General features: G+C 41.4%; 1 protein-coding gene and 1 long non-coding RNA gene across 6 annotated transcripts in view; one reads left to right on the top strand and one right to left on the bottom strand.

Annotated features, from left to right (window-relative positions):
* USP25 (ubiquitin specific peptidase 25) overlaps positions 1 to 16,439 on the bottom strand; it is a 127,166-nt gene extending 110,727 nt beyond the window's left edge. For 4 of the 5 annotated variants that reach the window (XM_045002162.1, XM_045002158.1, XM_045002160.1 and 1 more), the window contains exon 1: positions 16,175 to 16,439. In XM_045002162.1, the coding sequence (XP_044858097.1) occupies positions 16,175 to 16,219 (45 nt within the window). In that variant the 5' untranslated portion in view covers positions 16,220 to 16,439. Of the gene's footprint in view, positions 1 to 2,167; positions 2,391 to 16,174 lie in introns of those variants that run through there. The other variant, XM_045002159.1, reaches the window with a different exon arrangement.
* LOC123361935 lies at positions 2,542 to 4,951 on the top strand. The gene is made up of 3 exons (XR_006576282.1): positions 2,542 to 2,617; positions 3,444 to 3,506; positions 3,613 to 4,951. It is a non-coding gene; the product is annotated as an uncharacterized LOC123361935 (long non-coding RNA).
* Positions 16,440 to 23,501: the final 7,062 nt, after the last annotated feature.

Genomic DNA, 23,501 nt, shown 5'->3' with positions numbered 1-23,501 from the left:
TGTAAGCCAAATCACTCTCTATGTGAGAAAGACCTGTTCAGGGAACAGAAAACCCTGCAAGTTCACTAATGTGGACTTTCCTCCAAACCATCCTGGCAAAGGGCAGGAGGGGATGTTTTGTACTCAACCCTGCCTCACAAAACCCCCACACAAGGGGAAGGAAGTTTGAGCCCCTAAATCTGCACGATGGCCCAGGTTCTACACAGAGCTAGGGATACATGTCAGACTATCTAAGCCCCACCTTCATTACAAGATGGCTCTGTCATGCTTCCATAGCCTAGTAACTTAGGGTACATACATACTGCCAAAAGAAACCACGGCAGCAAATCTCAGAGCCCAGGTTCACAGACTCAGGGTTGCACCACAGCACTAGAACTACCAAGGTAGGTGTTCCCACATGGGCTCCAGAACCTGGCAAGGAGGGTGGGTCTCAGAGCCCTAGCTCCAGCCTGAGAGTGAACATTTACACTGCTATTTTTAGCATCCTAGCATAAGCCCAAATCTGTAGACCAGCGGTTCTCAACCCACGGCCCAAATAGCACATAGCTGCTGCTCTGGTCTGGCCTCACGCCCAGGGCTCCCTGTGCTCTTGTGGAGGGGTCTCTGGGTGGGACGCTGGGCATAGGGAACTGTGGGGGGGAGGGCTTTAAGGAGAAGGGGCACTATGGTTCTCAACCTGTGGCCCACAATGATAAATAGGTTGAGAACCACTGCTATAGACCCACACTCAGAGACACTCTGCCATGTTTGGGGTTTGTTTTGTTTTGTGTACTGTAGACAAACCCTTAGAGCAGGGGTCTCAAACTCAATTTACCTTAGGGCCAGTGCCAGTCCTCAAATCCTCCCAGCGGGCCAATGTCGCTCATGCCGCCCAGAACCCACTCCCCAAAAACTCCACCCCCCACCTGCCTAAGGCTCTGGGACGGAGTTTGGGTGGGGGAGGGGGTGAAAGGTTGGGCTCTAGGAGGGAGTTTGGGTGAGGGAGGGGATTTGGGGTAGGGGATTGGGGTGCAGGCTCTGGGAGGGAGTCTGGGGGCAGGATGGGGACCTGGGACCAGGCACAGGCTCTGGGAGGGAGTCTGGGGGTGGGATGGGGTGTGTGGGGAGGGGGCAGACTCTGGGAGGGAGCCGGGGGGGGGGGGGATGGGGACCTGGGACCAGGCGCAGGCTTTGGGAGGGAGTTTGGGGGTGGGAGGGGATATGTGGGAAGAGGGTGGGGGTGCAGGCTCTGGGAAGGGCTTGGGAGTGCAGCGCTTACCTGGGGGGCCTTCGCACTCTTCTTCCTCCAGGCACCACCCCAGCAGCATCCCATTGGCTGCAGGGGCAGAGCATGGAGGTACAGCCCCGACCCACCCCTGGGCCACAGGGAGGGGCCGGCAACCACTGGAGCGAGCAGACAGATGCTGTTCAGCTCCACTGCACTGCCGGGGCCCCTAAGGGGGGAGCGCCCGGGGGCGGCAGATGGGGCCAAGGGAGAGACCTGGCCCCAAAACTGCTGGAGCCCTGCTGGCTACATTGGGAAGGCTCGTGGACCACAGATGGCCTGCGGGCCTGGAGTTTGACACCCCTGCCTTAGAGCTATCCTTCAACTCCCCAGGGGTGGGGAGGGAGAAAGGCTCTTACAGAGGAAAAGGGAAGAAACAGCACCCTTTTATATGTGTAACCTACAAGTATTTAGGAGATGATGAACTGGGGGAGATGCTACACACAGCTGCCCTTCCCATAACTCCATAGTTCAAGATTCACAGAAGCATCGTCATATTGTTCTCTCTCAGAGAAACTTCAGGAGTTTCTGGGGCAACAGAAGCACTTCTTTCTTTGAAGGATTTTCTGTTCTATTTTGTTCACATCTCCACAGTAGAGGCCATGAATCTAAAGTTTTTAAAAGATGAGGGACTGTACATACATAACATACGCATGAAGATTAAACTCAGCCATTTGATAGCTCTGTTACTTGTTAATATTTTTGAATGTAACTCATCACATTATTACAAGTTATTTAATTCTTACAGGCCACTCTAGCTCTTGTTGAAATCAACTTCAGTGTCGCCACTGACTTTCATGGTAGCAACATTGGGCCCAGTGTCAAGAAGGTATAATAAATACTGGTTTTACCACATGATATCGTTTAACACACAAAATATGCTGGTAAAGTAAAATGACTTACCTTCAGTCTCATTTGTTCTAAAATGAATTTTCGTTACCATTCAACTGAATCAAGTGAACCTTTGCTTCTGGGAAAGTGCCTCTGTCCTATTTGTTTTTTATATTCTTAGATAACTTATGATTAACCATTAGTAAAAATATCTTTGTTCCATTTAAGTACAGATGTTCTTATGAAGTCCACATGATTTTAGGTGGTTTTTTATTCAAAGGATAATACAGGTTTATAGAAACACTTTCTAAATTGAGCATTAAATCTAAGCGTGTAAATAATCTATACCAGAATCTAGCTGGAACACCAGTTGCCCCATTCTGCGTTCTGATTGGCTGAATGGATCTTTTTTATGCTGTCACAGTCACACACCAACACAGCTACAGTTTTATCACTCACACAGTTATGAGACAATTCCCAGCATCTATTATACTTACTGAGTGAAGGGCAAGTTTAAAGTGGGTAAGGTCAAAGATAGGTCATGTTATGGGGATTGGAGGCAGACAGAGGCACTTGGGGAGTAGTGAGATGCTGAAGGAGAAAAGGGGATATATTTTAAACTGCCCCTTCTCCTGAAGTGTCAAGCTACCTTTTCAGCAGCAGCTTGTTATCCTTCCAACCACTTTTAACTCATTTTCCAGTGTGGGGGGGTTTTGTGTGTGTTTGTTTTAAACCATTTCTCATTTCTATGATTTGGAAAAGATTCTACTGCCAAACACTAGGACATCACTGACATATGTAACATCTCTGCAGGAAGATTATTGAAACATTACAGACTATCTGCAGGAGGCTTTGTCTGTGAAGGTCATTGAGTAGTTTTGATTTCATTAAGTAATAATCTTAACATATGCAATGATAGAACATTATGGAGGCACTGGCAGTATGTCCATTATTAAGAATGCACTGAGATTTGCACCTAAGGCTAGAGTAAAAGTTCCCCATCTCAGGTTTTTGTTGTTTTTTTTTAAATCTGTTTAGAAAATTGATAGAATGCTGCTGAAAGGGCAATTGCACTTCCTAGGTCATTTTATTAATGATTTTTTTTCTTTGAATGATTTTAATGGAATCATACAGATAATTCTAACTTTCCATAGATAATGCTCATTGAAACCTTGAGCACATACAACATTTGAAAACATTAGGTTGCCACTAAGCTAAACTGATAAAAAAAAAAATGTTGTTCATGATTGTTAACCTTATCATTGGGCCATGTCAATAGCTCAAGTCACTCTTCAGTAGCGCTGTGATATCTGAGATAGTAACTTAGTGTCATCCTTCCTCTCTCCAGTCAGTTTGCATGCTGCAATTCTATGGACTGAGATGAACCAGTGGAGTGTGGAAAACTCTATAGGTGAGAAGAGTTCTCATTTCACAGGTTACTTGACATGTACACAAACAGAAGATAACTGTCTTACTCCTCTCCTCCCCACCCCACTCTAACAACCTTTTTCCAACAGGGTCCCCAAAGAGGCAAGAACAGAGATGCTACTGTACTTCAGCAATAGCTTTTTCATCGCTTTCACCTTCACAGGACATATGGTGATACAATCTTCAGCATTCTGTATGGAGAAGCCTATAGGCAGCAGAATCCCATGCGGGAAGATAATGAAGCAGACTTAGCGCCCCCTCCCACATTCTACACATACTCCACCTACACTAAGAAGTAGGTGGCAGAATTATCACACTCCCAGAGGGTACAGGTTGTATCTTCCCTCATGATGATAACTTCTTCCATCCTAGAGACGGGAAGAGAAAAATAATGTGGCTAAAGATGGATAAATCATGGAATATGTAACTTCTAATAGCACCACTGTGCATACAAATGATTCAGAGGAGGTAGTAGCCACCAGCAGCAGCACATCAGAGGAGCCAACCACAGGCAACTGGACAGACTTCCCGGGGTTCAAGAATCCTGTAACACTACTGATATTCTAAACTTCTCGCAGTTTCCTTTTACCCTTAACTTGGGCTATCCCCATGGAATCCTCCAGGCCTTCTAGATCTCTGTCTTCCAGACAACTTCACCGAAGTTATTTGCTCTCTACTTCACAGTCTCCATACCTTGATTCCTGCTCCCGCTCTCAGATTTTCCTCCTTGCAGGGTTTCTAAAGACCTCAGTATAATATACCATTGAGTCTACAGTTCCTGTTAATCTGCTAAATCTTCAGACCCTGTGGCACTCTGAAAAGGAATGCAAAGATGGAAAGAAGAGCAGGAATCCAAGTGCTGACCCTGAGAGAGCAGGAGGATAGTGAGAAGCTGACTTATGAAAAGGTTAGCTAGGAAGCCAGGGCCAGGCAGAGCTCCTAAGCTCCACAAGAGTGCCTAGTGGCCTAGCTCACCTGGTCCCACTACTGTGCAGAATGTTGTGGCCTCCATAAGGTGTCCTGTCCCATTCCTCAGTTACTCCCTAGGCAGGTTTGAAATATAAAAAAGAAAAATCTAAGGAAATTCCCCAACCAAAAATCTTTGTTAAAAAGGTTGAGAAAACATATCAGTAACGTAATGATAAAAATCCTACATAAAATCTTATAAACAAGAAAAAGCAATGGAAAACTAGGAAACGCATAGTTAAAGCGCTCAAAAATGAATAAACGTTGAGACAACCATATCCTTCTATAGCAATCAGTAACCACAAACATTAGAATGTTTTACCCTTCATTGTACAGGTTTGCCTGGGACTGGAATTATAGACCAGTCCTGCAAGTTGGTGCACTGTAGTCAATGGGAATTGATGACATTCTTTGGCTTGCAGAACTGGGTCCTATAATAAAGAAAAATCTTTCAGGTTGAGAGGCCCCTTTAAAACTCACCAATGGAAATTCGATTGCTGAAGGTTCCAGGACAGTCAAGGGAAGGAAAGACAAAAGACCTAAAGGGTGAGGAGGATCATTTAATTCTAGTATCTCTCTTTTTTTTTTTTTTTTTTTTTTTTTACACGAAGAAAAAAAAAAAAGATTTAAGATGCCAGAATCAAAGAACTTCTGCAGAGGGAGGCCACAGAAGTGAGGGAAAAGCTGTGGGGGAAGAAAACAGTAGAAAGAAAGCAATACAGGCAAACAGAATGATGCACGTGTAGGCAAAAAGTGATATAGTCTTTCAACAACAGATGAAGTAGCCTCAGAAGTTACAGGGAAGATAAACAAATGAGGAGACGCTTTGGAGAAATGAAAAAAAAACTGGAAAAAGGAGTGGGACTCTGCAGAGAAAGATAGGGTGATGCTTTAAATTTTGCAAATAATCCCAAAGCTATTTAAAAATGTTTTTTATACATTAAAAATAGTTATAGACTTTTTTCTTGAAGCAAACACTTATTTTTATTTAGTAATTCAAAATTGTGGACACTCTTACTGAGTAGGGAAAAAGAGCACAGACCTCACTTTAAAGGTTAGAATTAAGGTTACTGTGATGTGTTGAAACAGGACATTCTCTCCTTAATATTTACACCTGGTGCTTCCCATAGTGCACATTTCATAAAGAAGCACCAGCACATCACTTAGAATAAATGCACCAATGCCTCTATGAAGTCAAAAAGGGAGAAAACAAACAAACAAACAAAAACCAAGCACAAGCTCCCGGATGGATTGAGAGGAGCTAAAGAGTAGACTCAGGTCCATCTTCAGTGGCTGAAAGGAGTAAGGGAATTCACAGGACACTCTCAGCTGAGGATAGCAAAGAGATGTTATGGGCAACTGCACATTTGAAATGTGTGTACTTCCCAAACACTGAATACACGTACTATGCATCACTTACTGATTTAAATAGATATTGTGCTGATCTTCCATATAATTTTCAAATGAGCCAGAGAAATACAAAAAAAAAATTTTTGCTATAGTAGATTTGAAGGAAAGCATACTAATTTTAACATTCAACTTGGTAACTTTAAACTAGCACATAGCTAAAAAAGGATATTGCTGAAATTTAAAGAAAAAAATTAAAACTTTTAGATAGAAAACAAGGATGGAAAGTTTTGTCCAAAAAGCTGAACTTCTCATAACTTCATATGCCTGTGCAAAAAAAAGATTAATAGAAACCAAAAGCAAATTTAACTATAGCATATGCTATTCACCAAAAGAAAGAATGCATATACATTAGATCAGGGATTGGCAACCTTTGGCTCGTGGCCCGCCAGGGTAAGCCCCCAGGCAGGCTGGGCCAGTTTGTTTACTTGCCGCGTCTGCAGGTTCGGCTGATGGCGGCTCCCACTCCAGGCCAATGAGGGCTGCAAAAGTGGCGGCCAACACATCCCTTGGCCCGCGCCGCAGCCCCCATCGCCCTGGAACAGCAAACCGCAGCCAGTGGGAGCTGTGATCGGCCGAACCTGCGGACACGGCAGGTAAACAAACCGGCACGGCCTGCCAGGGGGCTTACCCTGGTGTGCCACGTGCCGAAGGTGCCGGTCCCTGAATTAGATTTTTCATAATATAATTCAGACTGATACTTTACAGTCTCAGAGTGAACCAGAAAGACAAATTAATCCAGCTGGACTCCCTATATTTCATAACAGTACTTATTATACTATTCTACAGCAACAAACTATAACTAACTGTTGAATATGTATGAAGGACCCACAGAAACCTATCCATGGTATCACATCACAAGGATTAACTTGCATGAACTTTGCACCAAATCTAGATGACTCAAGTCAGATTCACAGGTCCTCTGACTTTAATGGGCTTTGGATCAAGCCCTTAAAGCTGTGTGGTCTCTAAAGACCATCTGCCAAACGAATTATTCTGCTCTCAAACATGAGAGCCTAATATACTTCTTGAAAATGCATAGAGGATTATTAGTTTGACACTTCAGAAAAAATACGAAGTGTTAAAGTTAAGGAGAACATTAGAAGTATGTCAGTATCTTTATTTGAAACCTATCATACTGAGACATTTGTACATTTAAATGAGTAAGATGAAGTGCTGCTGATTTTCTATCATATTAATATAGGAAACTCTTAAAAGAAATAAGTTATGCTAAATAAAATGTCTCAGTTGCAGTTAATTTAGCAACCTAGCGTAAAAACAGCATTGTTTTGATCAAGGCATACCAAGTCAGAAGGTTTGCATCAGAAAAAAAAAGCACACTGATATTAAAATTTGCATTTCAATATTTTTGGTTGCTTTAAGAAAAGTGGTTTAGACATACAAGTTAAATGTCTGATGCTAATTTCCAATATTAATCTGATCACACTGTTACTCCAATTCCAATGACTTTGTACTGTAAGATACTAGGATTCCTTATAGAATCTCGATCCTCACCCAGAGTAGCTATCATGACAAATGGGTAAATAATTCAGTGTTGCAAACTCTCACAATACTGGTATTTTTCCTCAAAAGCTTCAACTCTTGGATTCATGTGAGAACACCAGCTTTCTTTAAACAAAGTTTAACCCTTACCTTTTCAAAGAAAAGATTGAATATGTGACCTCTAATGTTTCAATAACCAGAAGGCAAATAAAAATAATATTTTTAATCTTATAAATTTTAAGACAACTATATCTGGGGGCCTAAATTGTGATTTCTGAATGCATCAATACCTATGAAGAGCAGATCTGTAGTGCACAGGACAGAATGCACAATGCCTCTCACAGATATTTGTGAAATAATCACATTCTCCTAGTCACCACACCAGACCCCTATTTATCTTTTCAACCATCTTAAGGCCTTCCCCTATCGCAGTCAGCTAGAATTTTGCTATTGAATTTAACAGGAGATTTAACTTCAGGAATAGGACTTAATTGATTTGTTGCAAGCTTTGCTATACTAACAAGTTCTCCAAATTCTGGAACATGAACAAGTGCCGGGATTTGGAGTGCTCAAATAATGCAACAATTTAGCTGAATTTTGCTTGGCCATGGCATGGCATGGCATGGCACAGCTGTTTTGGAGTCCCATTTATTTTTTAGCTAAAGAAGATATGATTTAAAACAAGTTTTAGTACAAAATGGTTCCAGCTTCCCAATGTTAAAAATACATTATTTTGAAACATAACTAATTACCAACATTTATATTTTCAGAAACTAAGAATTTGAACTAGCATTAAGAAACTGGGGTTTGGTGCTCAGAATGTAACTCTTCATATGGGAATATTGAAAGTGTTCACAGTTTCTATTCTACGAACAAACATGTGGAGAAGAGGGAGAGAAGAACCATGCTTTTTGCCAAAAAAAAAAAAAAAAAGAAAAAGGAGTGTACTCTTAATTACTGATTACTACTCAGTAGCTAAACATGCAACTGTATTCTTTTTTCAACTTCACAGCTATAAATCACTTTGAGACCACAGTCTTTTTTAAAAAGTGTGCAAAGGTAGTGATGAAGAAAGCTACACACTTCTTAAGCAACCAGACACTTTCACTTCTACTATATGCAACCAAAAAAAACACTGCAGTTAATGCTGCTATTGTATCAACAGCCTTTCATGATTAACCCTACTTCATTATTTTTTACCTAGAGCTTTGAAGGCTATAATAAATATGCACTAATTGAATCAGATCAAAATCTACCACACCTTATTCATATAAACCTCTGAAAGAAGATGTATGGTAATCAGTTGTCACTCAATGAGCATTTTAACAAAAAATTCACTCAGAGTTCAATATTTCATACCATTAAGAGAGTGGCTGCTTTATTTTTAAGTACACCAAATACCACTTTAACAGAAATAGTGATATTTTATAACAAATAAAGAAGAAAAAAAAAAAACTATCTGGCCTGAACATTTCCAATTCATTTTGGAATTTATTACCGTTACAATAACTTTTCTGCACTATAGACATTGGTACTACTGTACCATCTTCCTAATAACGTGGCTATTATTCACATTGTGATGCTGGAATAGTACCCTTTATATTAAAGTTAGGGATAGGTTCTGCAGGATGTTGCGTGCCCTCAACTCACAGAACAAGGAACAGAGGCCCTTCTCAAAGTGTCTGGTGCAGTAGCTTAGTTTTGAAAAACCTCTACTTTTTAAAAAACAAAAATTTATAAGTTTCATTTTCAAGAAAAGACATGGCTTGCTTTCATTTAAACCTCTTCCTGCACTGATATCCATACACTGCATAAATGTACTTGTTAGAGCAGAAGAACAGAAAGTGAAACTAACTAGCATAGCCCAATCCTACAAACATTAAACTTCTCACTATTGAGTAGTAATAAAACTATGATAAGCAATTCCAGCTAAGTCAGAAGAACTCCTCACCATAATAAGTATATGACCTGTAATAAGTTAAGTATTACTACATAAATACTACAAAATTACTACAAAAAGTAAACTACATAAACAAAAGTAGATTAGTCTCCATTTCTTCCATGATAGATAAGAACTGAATATCCAATGTTTTTTTTAAAAGGCAGGAAATTTTCAACAAACACAAACCCCTGCCCTTTCAGATTCATTATGTTACACAAAAGCTCAGATGTCTGTCTCACACACACACACCGTTGCAGATCACCTTTAATGGTCCAAGATATACTGATATTTAGGAGCACTTAAAATAATGTGTTTTTGAAGGTATGTTTTAAACTTTTAATGCAAAGTTGTATAATTCTTTTATAAACCTAGATAAATGTTATTTAGTATAGCCATATATATTTTTGTTTTGTTTTTTTTAACAACATAAATCCATTTTGGAGTTAAACTTGTTTTTAATTCTTTGTATATTAGTTAAAAGACACCTTGTGTGTTTGTGTATTTTGAACTTGGACTTGATCCAAAAGCCCTTCAAGTAAGGTATTTGAGGCAGGAACTCTCTTTGTTATGGGCTTGAACAATGCCTAGTACAATGGGGTCCTGCATCAAGACTCTGGCTCCTAGATGCTACCACCACACAAATAATACATCATAAGGTCATTGAGGGCATTCCCATTGAGTTCAATGAAGTTTAGATTAGGTCCTTAAATTCATTTAATAGTAAAGTCATAACATGGTCCACTGACTTAATAAATATAAATCCCAATTTCACAAAGGTTGTAAAAGGCAGATAAAAAAATGACCATAAAATCCAGGAAATATTCAATAACTTATTAGGCTGGGGGAAGGAGGAGAAGGGCAAAAGATGTTTGGTATTGATTAGACTTTCATAAAATTGAGTTTTACCTGCTCTTGTAGTATTAAATAATGAGAAGGGTCTGTGTTCAAGCAGAAGTTACAGATAATAAGGCTTTACACACACACACACACACACACACACACACAATTTTAAAAATAGTCAACACCAACACAATACACAGCATTCCCTCCAAACATGCTTTTACGATGAACTCACTACAAATATTTTGAATATCTTAAGCTGATGCTGGCACACAGTGAACTAATTGGTCGCAATAGCAAGAGTTCAAGATCATGTTCATAATACCATTATTTCAGTGGTTGTTGGTCTTAAAACCATGAATTGTGGAAAAAGTGGTACAACATTTCCTAAATATTTTTTTTATAGAGTAGACCACATCATAGGAAAATGGTCCTTCAGATAATCTCCCCTCCCTTTCATGACTGCATGGACCACTTCTTTTCCCCACCCCCATTTGTAACAGCATAATATTATCATGACAACTGCAGCAACTGTTCATGGAAAGGTAACATTAGGGAGTAATATAACATTTCAACTGTTATTCAATGCAATTTAGCAGCAGAAAACAGGAAGAGTCAGAATCACATGACCAGCCAACTTTCCGCAGGCTACCAGCAAACCACAAACCAAAAGTTTGGAAAGGAGCATTTAAAGGAAACACATTTTAACCTATGGAAGATGCTAAAAGAAAAAAAGCAAATTGTCTTTTTCCTAGCAAAGTGCCATAAATCATTTACAAAGTCAGTGCTACATATCCTTAATACAGCATATTTCTAAGAGATGAGATGAACTGCCACCTCTAATTTTATTCTATTATGATCACAACTACACCGGCAAAATTCAGATAGTTCAGTGAGAATGATAACAGTCATGGGAACTGCAGCATAAATAAAACAAGCTTTTTTTAAAAAACTTCACACAACAACCACCATCCAATCCTTCTCTGATTGGCACACAAACCAGGATAACCATTGCAAATTGGTACCATGTGCTGGCTGTTCAGAGGCCAGTGTAAAATGAATGAGTGTTCTAAAGCCATTTCTTATTAGACAGGAGGTCAACTATAGCTTACACTTCAGTGGAGTTAAGTGACACAGTGGTGACGACGCATATGATCTGTGTACACTATTGCTTCTCAAACTGTGCATTTGAGTTTTGGTGGTGTACACTGTGTCTAAGGGACTGGAGGCACTCCACAGCAAGAGTGACAGACTACAACTGTGTTCCTTTGAAAAGACAACTTGAAGACACCTATACCAAACTGAACAGCCAACTGTGTGGAATCAAACAATTTTTTTTTTTTACCTTCTCAACAAGAAGCCTGATCAAAATCAACATTTTACTGGAAGGAAAAGAGGATAAGAGTCAAATAGGAGCCAAAAGTTAACCAAATATTGGGAATACCTCTGGACCAAAAAAAAAAAAAAAGCTACCACCCTATTAACCTTTATTAAAATACCTGTATATAAACATGGACATTACAGATGACCCCATAAATACGAAATGTTACAGATTCCCAAATTGGACATAGCAACAAGACTGATAATGTGATCCTGGTTATTCTTTGATTCAAGAGATAGAGAGCAAATCTTGAGTAACACAAAAGTCAAGATGCCCAGTAAACACGAAGGAAATAAAGATCCAATTTTAAACAGACCCAGATTCTCTGACTGAGTAAGGAAAACAATATTAGACCTTGTCTACACTAGAAAGGATTTGCCAGTGTAACTGTCTACCCTAGTGTTTCTGCCAACATAGCTATGTCGGTAAGGAGTAAGATTTTTTTCACATTCCTAAATGACATAGTTATGCCAGCAAAACTTAAGTGCAGATCAGGCTCCTAGCCTTAGGCTGTGGCTACACTTAGCGCTTCAAAGCGCTGCCACGGTAGCGCTTTGAAGCGCTAAGTGTAGTCAAAGCGCCAGCGCTGGGAGAGAGCTCTCCCAGCGCTGTCCGTACTCCACCTCCCTGTGGGGAATAACGGACAGCGCTGGGAGCGCGGCTCCCAGCGCTGGGGCTTTGACCACACTGGCGCTTTGCAGCGCCGCAATTTGCAGCGCTGGAGAGGGTGTGTTTTCACACCCTGCTGCAGCGCTGCAAATTTGTAAGTGTAGCCAAGCCCTGAGTAAACCAAGCTTTGAAGCTAACTATACAGCACTGTACCAAAATAAACCTGTATTTTGAAGTACTGTATTACAAAAGCTGATAAATACTTCCTGAGTAACAGAAAGGGATCCTGATTAATTAGTTACTGAAAACCACTGTTACGATGAGTAAGGGTATTCTGCTGACTCAAAGTCATCTCTTGGAAAGCTAATACTACATTTGTAGTTTCTCTGCACTAACAGAGGATCATCATGAGAGACTTTAAGTCCTTGCCCACAAACACAAAAAACAAACAAACAAAAGCACTCTCCACTCTGCTCCCCCAATAAAAGAAACTCCCACCATGTTTAGCACCAATTCAGCTAAACCAATAGGAATTTTTGTAAATTTTCCCAGTTTAGATAAGGTATTAGTCCACTTTAATCTTTTACATAATTTGCTAGTATATTTTCTATAACATATTATTTGGCTTATTATTTGTTTAAATCTGTCAACATGTAAACTCTTGATTGTATCCATTAGGATTTGGAGCTGTCACTTGGAAGACAAAATTTGCAACCTGAACTAAAGGTTTTTTCACATACATTTCAGGGGAAATAAGTTATAGAAAATGTAGTACAAGGGAGATTTTTCATGTTACATATAGCTGATAAATATTGCTGGATATTAAAACTAAAGTAATTTTAGACTAATATGCTTTTGTATCAGTTTTTTGGGTTGAAAAATTAATGAACTCTGAATCCTCTTTAAACTGCAGAGGTTTAATATTTACTCAGATAATACAATGCAAACAGTTTTACTGTACACTCTTTGGAGCGGTGTAAATAATAAACTACCGGCAGCAGCAAGATTTAGTATTAGAGTTCTTGGTAATTCAACTTTTTTTTTTTCCAGGCTGAATCACTAGTTGAAATTTAAATCACAACCAACCACTTCCAAGTTTAACTTCCAAAAGGGAAAGAGAAAGGAATCCTCAGCTACAGACTATTGCCCACTGGTCTGACAGCCATAGCTAGGTCTACAGTAGAAACCCTCCAGTTACACAGCTGCAGTGCTTCAGCACAGACATTAAGGTCTGGTCTGGGGGGAGGGGGGAAGGAAATCCATCTAAGATATTTGCGTAGCTGAAGAAGTTGAAGTATCTTAGTTCGACTTACCTGGCCGTCCTCATGGCGGCAAGTCGACCGCCGCAGCTTCCCCGTTGACTACGCTTATTCCTCCTGCCGAGGTGGAGTACAGGCGTCGATTCGGGGATCGATTACTTCCGCCGATCCGGCGGGTAGTGTAGACATGGCCTTACTACACAAACAGAAGGGGTTCTTCAATCAGTGTAGTAAATCCACCTCTCCGAGATGTGGTAGGTAGGGTCAATAGAATTCCTCCATCAACCAAAGGATGACTACACTGGGACTGTGATTGACTTTACTAAACCTCTCAGAGGTGTGAATTTTTCACAACCCGGAGCGATGTAGCCAGGTTGACTTAACTTTCTAGCGTAGACCAGCTCCATGATTGTTTTGATTATTTGTCAGACATAATTGACAGAAAGAAATGTAAGCATGCAGACCTACCAGATATTACACGTCTATAATCCAAGCTCCAGTACAATAATTAAGGGCTATTCAAGTACATCGCACCAATAATAGCATTTTAAGTCAATTTATTGGTCACAAAAGGTGTCATAATTGCAGTAGTAGAAAACGAAGTTCTCTACTATTCACAAAACACAGGCACTGGCATCAAGACTTTGCAACAGTAGCTTGCTAGCTTGATATTGAACACTTCAGGAATGAGAAGATAAATTTAGTCCATGTCCATTCAGCCTTTCCCCTCCCTGCTGAAACTGCCAAAAAAAAAGTGCAAATTATTGCTAATTGTGACAGCAATCTTTAGAAGTTGGCACATCTCTTGAAGGGCTTATGTAAACTAGAAAGCAGTACTACTTTAACGATACCAATACAGAAAAAGCAGCATAACTCCACAGTAAGGACAGTTATACTGGTGTAATTATTCCCATATGGGAAGGTGAGAATAACTATACCAGTACACACTTCTATACTTGTATAGCCACATCCATACCAGAGTTTTACTGGTATGACAATATTGGTTAAATACATCACCCACCCACCCCCACACAGTTACACTGATAAGAGAAAGTGTAGACAGCCTTAAGGCTATGTCTACATGAGCATTTTTGTCGGTAAAACTTTTGCTGGTCAGGGGTATGATAAAAACCACACCCCCGACCAATGTAAGTTTTACCAACAGAAGCGCCAATGTGGATAGCACTATATTGGTGGGAGATGCTCTCCCACCAACATAGCTACTGCAGCTCATTGGGCGTGGTTTTATTATGCCGATGGGAGAGCTCTCTTCTTTCATTACACTGGGGACCTGACAACAGCACAGATGCAGTGGTACAGCTGTGCTGCTGTAAGGTCTGTAGTGGAGAGTGTCATCAACTCATTTCATGTTAGCCAACGAACAGCAACAGATAGTACCAATTTGCAGCAGTGACAGAGTTGAAAGGTTCCACATCACCACTAGCTGCTTAAATGCAACTGGAAAAATGCAATTGACAAAGTCATTAAATATACAATCTTCAATTTTAATAAGACCCCGAATATATTTTACAATCGTTATATTACTCCATTGTTATATGCTCAGAATAGCTTCCACTTTAAATATCTACTGATATCAGTATTTGTATTTTACATTTAACTAACATCTTTCACCCCATATTTTATATGTACAGCATAGCACCTTTCTCCTCAGAGAATTACAAGGAACATTATAAAATATGGGTACAATCCTCCAATCCTTAGTCATGTGAATATTTTTTTTCTTAGATAAGTATCCCATGAGTTCAACAGGACTGCTTGTGAGGGAGTTTGAAGACCGGGCCCTGCATACCTGTACCACCACAAGTACAGCCACCTTTGAAGTGAATAGAAGCAACATGACCTTGCACTCCAGAGCACACTGCACAATGATGGGGGGGATGTGATTTTACTAGAGGCTCAGCACACAATACTATTCTTTTACATGTGTACCACAGGTTATTTAGGAACCTCTACTCATCACATCTGAGCACAGCCTGAGGGACTCTGCACATTTTAACTACATCTACATAAAGAAATTCAGAAGTTATAATTGCGACAGTCCCCTCTCCACTTCTCCTCAGGCATGACAAACGGCACCTTGGTTACTATAAAAGCATGCTCCAACTGGACTGATCCACTTACTGAAATGTATTGATTTCACAACCTTACATAATTAGACAAACAGATTTTGTTCATAACTTTCATGTTCAATCAAGATACAGAAGGAAAACACTCCAGAACTATAAAGGCCTGAGGAGAGCGGCTCTAAAGATCTTCTCAGGGAAGGACTGGACGGAAGAGAGGGAAACGCTGATTTATTTGGGGGGGGGGGGGGTGAGGGGGATGGTGTGTAGGGGAGGGCACAGAGAAAGGGGCTGTGGAGGCGGGATGGGCGAGTTGTTTACAATGGGTGAATGACTACACCCCACCTATGTCCTGGTGAGAGAGAGAAATTCATGGGGCGGGGCTGATAGGACCTAATGGAGAAGAGACATCATGCGATACTGTATCTACAACGCTCACAGCAGCCACGGCCACAGCCCCCAGCCCAGCCTGCACCCCGGGTCCCCACCAGCCCCAGCCCAGCCCGCACCGCCGCCGCCGCCCAGCTGCTCCCTGCTAAGGTCACGGCGCGGAGCGGCCGGGAGAACCACCCCCCGCCCGGGGTTCAGGCTCCAAAGCCGGGCCCTCGCGTAGCCCCGCGGCCGCAGGAGGGCTCCCCCCGGCGGGCGCCCGGTCCCTACCTTCTGGGACTTGCTCTGCTGCAGCACGTTCTGCTCCACGGTCATGGCCGCGTCCCCCCGGCGCAGAGCAGCAGCAGCAGCAGCAGGCGGCGGCGGCGCGGGCAGCGGAGAGGCAGGTGCCGGGCCCGGAGTCGGGGAGGACGCAGGCGGGGGGAGCCCGACTCGGCGCGACGCGGACGTGCCGCCCAGCGGAGCTGGAGCCCTGGGAGAGACAGAGCGGAGCGGGTCGGCTCAGGCCCGGCTGCCGCCTGCCACCCAGCCCAGCCCGGCCCGGGCCCTGGAATGTGCCGCCAGCTCCGCCCCCGGCTCGCAGCCCGGCCCGGCCCGCATCACAGCCAACCAGCGGCGGCTCTGCCCCAGCCCCAGCCCCGCACCCCGGCCCGGCCCTCCGCTCCGCCTCTGCCTCCCCCCGCTGCCGCCACCGCCCTCATCCCCCCACGCTCCTCCCTCTCCTCCGCCAGTCACCAGCGGCCTTGTCTTCCCTCCGCCCCACGCCTCCTCTGCCTGCCCGCTCCTCGCTAGTACTACGGCTCTCCTCTGCCTGCTCCCCGCCTGGTGCTACTGCCCTCCAACTCCTTTACAACAGCAGCAACTTCCTCACCTAGGGGCCAGGGTTGCTGGCCCTGGCCTCCCTTCCCACTCTGATCCCTCCTTCTCTTGCTCCCACCTAATCACTAGTGATCATATGTCTTAGTGTATTGTCATAGTGCCTGGGATCCACAGTTTGTGGATCAGGACTACATTGTCCTAGACACTGTACAAGCACAATATAGAGTACACCCTCCCCAGGCTAATACCTCTCCTCTCCCCCTCTAATCACTAGTGTTCTTACATTCTGCCTTCTCCCTGTCTCAGTCACTAGTGTTACACCCTTCTTGCTCCTTCCCTTCCAATTCCTCTTCATACTTACTCGGCCCAAGAGGAGCAACAGGACTTCCACTCTCTCCCCTCACTATCCAGTCACCAGTGTCAATGTCCTCCTCACCCATTTCTTCCAGGGCAGCAATTGAGCTTTTACCTAATCATTAGTGTTACTACCCATCCTCTCCAGCTGTTGCTGCAGAAGGGGAGGAATTCCTACCCAGTCATTCCAGTAACCTTCCTTCCCCTCTTCCACTAGCACTACTGGCCTCCCTTTTACTCTTCAGCAGCAACAGTTTAGCTTCAACCAACTCCCTAGTCATAGGCCTAGTCCACACTACACAGTCAGGTCCACAGATTATGTTGACCTAATTATATCAATGTACACATTATACCCATGTCCGCCCATGTAAGTGAGGCAGTGTCTATGTCCATACTATATTAACCTATATTAGCTGTTGGCTGTCAATTTCAGGGCTCCACCATGGAGCTGTGAAATTGACAAGAAAAAGGGGCAGCTAGAGCTTCTGGCAGGAGGCTCCCTGCTCCCAGCTCTGAGAGCCCAGAAGCCAGGTGGCTCCTGGCTGGAAGCTGCACAGAGCTGAGAACCCTGGCTCTCAGCCTCCCAAACTGCCCCTCTTCAGTCAGTGGAGGCACTCCTGGTGGGGACAGTCACTGCTAACAGAAGGAGAGCAGTGTAGACATGTGATTCCTCCTCCTATCTAGCAGTAATAGAAGCTCATCTCTCCCTTCCACATCCAGGCATTAATGTTGTTATTTCATCCCTCCATTCTCTCAGGTCATGCTTGGCAACTTCTGAAGCCATCATCTTGTTTTCCATAATCTCTACTTTAATTAGAAAAAAAGTCTTCCCACATGTGGTTGCAGACAAAATCGTAAAAAACATGAAACAAATGTAGTCAACTTAGTATCTGCCTGCATCTGCAGAAAGCCTGAAACAATAGCCCAGAGATGTGAAGCACCCCATTTTTCTCCTTGCATTGTTAAATCCTGGGGCTTTTGAGTTAAATCTCAACATTGTTAACAATTTCACTGCTAAAAAATTATATAAGAAAGGAGAGGGAGGATCACAGATATGAAACATGTACTGTGACTGTCTTTTCATTTTGGTGTCATAATTGGAGGGATACCACCTTTGGAGCAAAGAAACCAGTGGGAGAGAACAGAGTTCTTAGTAAGCGTCAGTCTATCTGCAGAGTGCAGTGGAGCGTCCAAGCGCTACCTAGCCAATGTGCCTTCCCAACCCTGGAGAGTAGTAGGGACAGGGTCTGCTCTGACAGGGGATGTGGAAACAGGTATGCTCTAGTGGCAGCTGTTACTGCCTCTTCCAGATTCTCTCTGCAGACTCAAGCAGATGGCACTGCATTAGTCATATTTGGGTCAAGTTTTCTTCACAATCATAAGGGCTAAAAACAATTTGTTTAAAATGAAAGCTGAGATTCTCACTTCATCATATGACGCTGGTTCTGTTGCCCAAGACACATGCTTATTTGTGTCTATGGTGTATCTGAAACCTATCAAGAGAGAGTCAGGTCCAGCTGAGCCCATTTGATCACATCTTGAATGTCTGCAAAATATGCTGTGAGCAGTGCCTCATTTTGGCATCTCAAACAATAATGCCGTCGAGGGTAAATGCAAGTAAGCTTTGTTTACCTACTTCTCATTTGGGAATATGGAGTTTATGTTAGTTTACCCACATTTTTTTTTAAATCGCTGTACCACTGATCTCAAGTGAGCAGAGTTTGCAGGAGAAGCACAGAATTGCCAACCACAAGAATTCAAAAATTGTAAGTTCGTTCCCCAAAATCATGAGATTTTAACAAATGAATTAGAGCTTCTTTTTATTTGTCTTCTGATTGTTCAGCCTTTAGGGTTCACAATTTCAAGTGTTCTCTGCAACCAGAAGAACTAGAAACTTTCTTTGTTAAAAATAAAAGCTGAGTTGCTGATATAAAAACATGACCCCAAAAGCTGAGGCTTTAAGAAAAATATCAAATAATGTGAAACTCATGATAAATTCACAAGAGAAGGCAGAACTAACATCACTAGAGTTCTTCCCCCAATTCAATCCTTGTTACACCCTCACAGGCTCACCTCCCACCCTACACAGTCATTCAAATTACTATCCCCCTCCTCCTCTTCCTGTTCATCTTTTACCCTAACCTCACACCCAAACTCATAGTTCTAATACCTTATGTGAGTATATGTGTATGACTTATTTAAATATATATCCTGATGCAGGGCAGAAGAGAGCTGGGGAAAGTTCTAAGCAAAAGCTTGGCTGTGAAGAGGAGGAAGAGTAGTTTTAGGGAAAATACAATTTTCCATAATCTAACAAAATTCTTAAATCAGTGTTAGAAGAAAGTGATTTTTTTGGTGATTATCTACATTGTCACAAGGCTTTGGGGTTTCATTTAGACTGTAAACTCATTGGAGTAGGGATAATGTTACTGTATATCTGTTCCATGGCCAGAACAGCAGTAGCAGTGACAAAGCAAGCTTCCCCGACCTCACTGAGCAAGCGTAGGCCCAGTTATTTTCTTTAGCATCTGATTATTTCAGTCTAATATTTTTGCTTGTTTATTTTCTTTCCTTATTTTATTTTAGCTTTCGTGGGAGTAGTTTTGCAAATTGTTAACATTTGGTCTTCTAAGATTTGCTGATCGGAGACATATTAGTAGCAGTTTAAAACGTTTTGGCCATCACTGCAGGTGGCCTAGGCAATTTATATGTTTTTAAAATAGTATTTAACAAAGAATTTACTGTAGAATAGGCAGCAAGTATTATGCAAGCTAAATAATGAGATTTGACCGTGATCCAAAGGTGCCTTTTCAGGATTAAGAGCCATGATTCAGACTCCATGCTCAATCAAGAATTGGCGCCACATGAGCAGTAGTACTTTGTTTCTTTATAAAAAAATTCTGTTGTATTGTTGTGCCCAAAAGGCAAGACCAGGCTCTTTGTCCTTCAATTCAGTACATAATTTCCCAATAAATCCATGTGCTTAAGTATATTGGGCTGTCATGTATTATTTTTAATATATTTTAACAGCTTTCTTCTAAGCCACACTTGTATATTGTGTTGGTGTATGGTGTTATGAACATAATTTTCAATCATGTATATGTACAATGTAAACATTTTAAAAAAATTAAAATGATAATTTAATAGTTTTCAAACATCTAAATGTATGAGTCTGCCATCTCACCCTGCCCTAGGGCCCCTGCTCCTGTATATTGTGTAATCTGTCTACCAGGCTGCCTCAGCCACCTGATATGCAGCTGCCACTACCCAAACAGCACAATAACACTCTACCCACAAACACACACGGGAGCACAGCTGCCCCTATGCAAACCACATACCAAATGATGGTCCTCACACACCATCAAAGCAGGAATGGGCCCTCAAAGAAAATGTTTTAAATAAACTTCAATTTGTGCCCCATTTTAATGCATGAGCAGGATAACCTAAATTCACATTTTGTAAAATAATTTAAAAATTACAAATCATTTCTACACAGAGTGGTAATGATAATTTTTATATACACCTGACTAATACACTCCTGAAATAGGGATTTATAATTGAAATGCTGACAGTCTGCATCATAGCAATGCAAATTATGATTCCGTAATACATATGGCACTGCTGAAAAACAGATGGAACTGAATTTTGTGTGCCATTTACAACAAATGTTCTATATTAAATACATTTAATGCAAGATTGGAATTTACACTTAATTAGAGAACAACAGGAATTACATCCGGTAATCTTTTACTAAGAATTTTGTTTATAATATTGCTTTTTAAGCTAAAAAAACCAAAACCAGTGTATGAACTCTCCCTGCTAGTCTGCAGTGATCATTTAGCTCGCACAATCCCAGTGTTGTGACTTGTAGCTGACCTTATTGATATTAGTGCACAGAAAGAGAAGTAAACAAAGATAATTGTTCATTTCTGATTCACAGGAAACAAATAGTACTGCAGAAGCAGCATCACATTTGCTTACTGGTCTGAGCAACCACAAACATATTTCTCCTAATGCTTACATTGCCTGCATACATAGGAGATCAACTGAACGTCAGTGGGAGTTAGGTATCTAACTGTCATTTGTACTCTTGAAAATTTCCACATAAATTATCATTGTTAAGAGTTTAAAATCCTAAACAATACAGTCCATGGCTATCTATAACACCTCTGCCTGGAGCCTCATCTGTATCCTTACCTCAGACAACTCAAAAACGCCAACACCCTAGCATAGGTTTCCTTATATACAATGGCCATCTCCAGCAAAAACTTCCTGTGCTAAACAATTCACTTCAATACTCCCTGAAATTTCCAACAGGATTGTTTCAATCTTTAAACACAGTCTCTACTTAGTAGCCTAGTTTAGCTGTTTCTTTATTTAGGTGGTCTAATGGTTAAAGCAGGGGAATGCAAGTTACAGCTTTCGGGGTCTCTGTTTCTGAGTTTTTAATTCATTGTATGACCTTGAGCAATCAATTCTTTAACTAAATAATCAAAACATAGGATAACAAGAACAATCCCTGCAATTGAGATGATCTAGCCTATGTAAATGACTGCATCCCACTTTATCATATAAATCCACCAATTCACTGTAGCAATGCTTGATTTTCAGAGGAGCTGAGCACACATATCTCTAGTTCACTTTAATGAAAATTGCAAGTGTTCAGTAATTGTGAAAATCTGGACTGCAGTCATCTAAGTTTATATAGCCTTATATTTTGTTTGCTTTCATAGAAATGTAGGGCTGGAGGGGGCCTAAGGAGGTCCTTGAATCCACCTCCCACATGCATTGAGGCAGGATTAAGTATACCTAGACTATCCCTAACAGATGACTAAGCTGTTCTTAAAAACTTTAAGTGACAGGGATTCCACAAAGTCCTCTGGTAACCTGTTCCAGTGTCTCAGTAGCCCTATAGTTAGAAAGTTTTTTTCTATTTTCTAACATAAATCTTCCTTCCAGGGGAGGGATAGCTCAGTGGTTTGAGTATTGGCCTGCTAAACCCAGGGTTGTGAGCTTAATCCTTGAGGGGGCTATTTAGGGATCAGGGCAAAAATCTGTCTGGCAATTGGTCCTTCTGTGAACAGGGGGTTGGGCTAGATGACCTCCTGATAGTCTATGATTCTATTCCTTGAACAAACTAAGATCATTACTTCTTGTCCCACTCTCAGTGGACACAGAGATCAGTTGATCACCAGCCTCTTTATAACAACCTTTTACATATAAAGTATAGTGCCCCAAACTTGACCACACTTTCACATTGATGAGATATTTTCATTGAGCTGTCCACATTGACACCCAGGCCTTTTTTTTTGAGTGGTTAGGTTACAGTTCATTTAGAGCTCAGCAAAGTGTACAAGCCATTCACAATAGTCCGTCCAATGTGCATTACCTGGCATTTGCCAACAGTAGAGCTGGTTGCAAAATTTCCAACTGAATGTTTTTCCATCAGAAAATTCCAGTTCATGAAAAGCAAAACTTGTTATGGAAATCTGTTGCTTTGTACAACATTTCATTTCGGGGGGGGGGGGGGGGTAAGGAAAAAGATTTTGATGAAGTTGAAATATTCTGTTTTGATATTTTTAGAATGAAATGTTTCAAAACAACTTTTGTATCTGAAATTGTATTTCATAAAATACGTTACAAAATTTAAAATATCAAAATCAAAACAAAACAAAATGTTTTGATTGACTGAAAATGAATTTTTTTTGGTGAGAATTTTGTTTTGTGGGAAATGTTCAGTTTTTGCTCTGTTTGTAACAGAATTTTTCGAAAATCACAAAATTTTCTGTGACATGGAAAATTCAGTTCCTACCCAGCTCTAGTCAACAGTGAATTTCACCTGTCACTCATCTTCCCAATCTTCTCTTAATTTCTGTTGAATCAAATAGAACAGCCTACAGTATCCCCTAACCAAGTATCTGTCATACATGCAGGATCAGGGCCTCTTCCTTAATTAAATTATGAATGGCAACTGCTTCATTAGCCAATAACTTTACATTTGACAGCATGGATGGATAAATAAGGTCACTATCCACCACCATCTCATAATCCTGAGATAAGATTCCAAATAAGACCAGTAGGACTAGTTTTAAATGTCACTATTATTTGTATTACCATAATGCCTAGGAGCCCTGGTTATGGTCCAAGATCCCACTGTGCTAGGCATTGTGCAAACAGCCATGTTCTCTGCTTATGACACATCCTTAATTAAAGTCTCCCACAGTCCACCATGACAAGGATTGAGGAACTAAGTCCTTGCTCCCATATAACGTCATTATTAACAGGTTTCACTGTATTCAGTTCATAACAACATTGCAAGGCAGAGTTACCAGCCTGTCTCAAGTATCTCTACAGCAGAAAGGTGTTACATTTTGTCTTTTTTATTTTAGCTGTTGTATGTTGCAGAACTTGATAAGTGTTATTC

Source organism: Mauremys mutica, chromosome 1 (assembly GCF_020497125.1).
Source record: "Mauremys mutica isolate MM-2020 ecotype Southern chromosome 1, ASM2049712v1, whole genome shotgun sequence".
In the NCBI taxonomy this organism is placed as follows: Eukaryota; Metazoa; Chordata; order Testudines; family Geoemydidae; genus Mauremys; species Mauremys mutica.
This window is presented reverse-complemented; position numbering and strand designations above follow the sequence as displayed.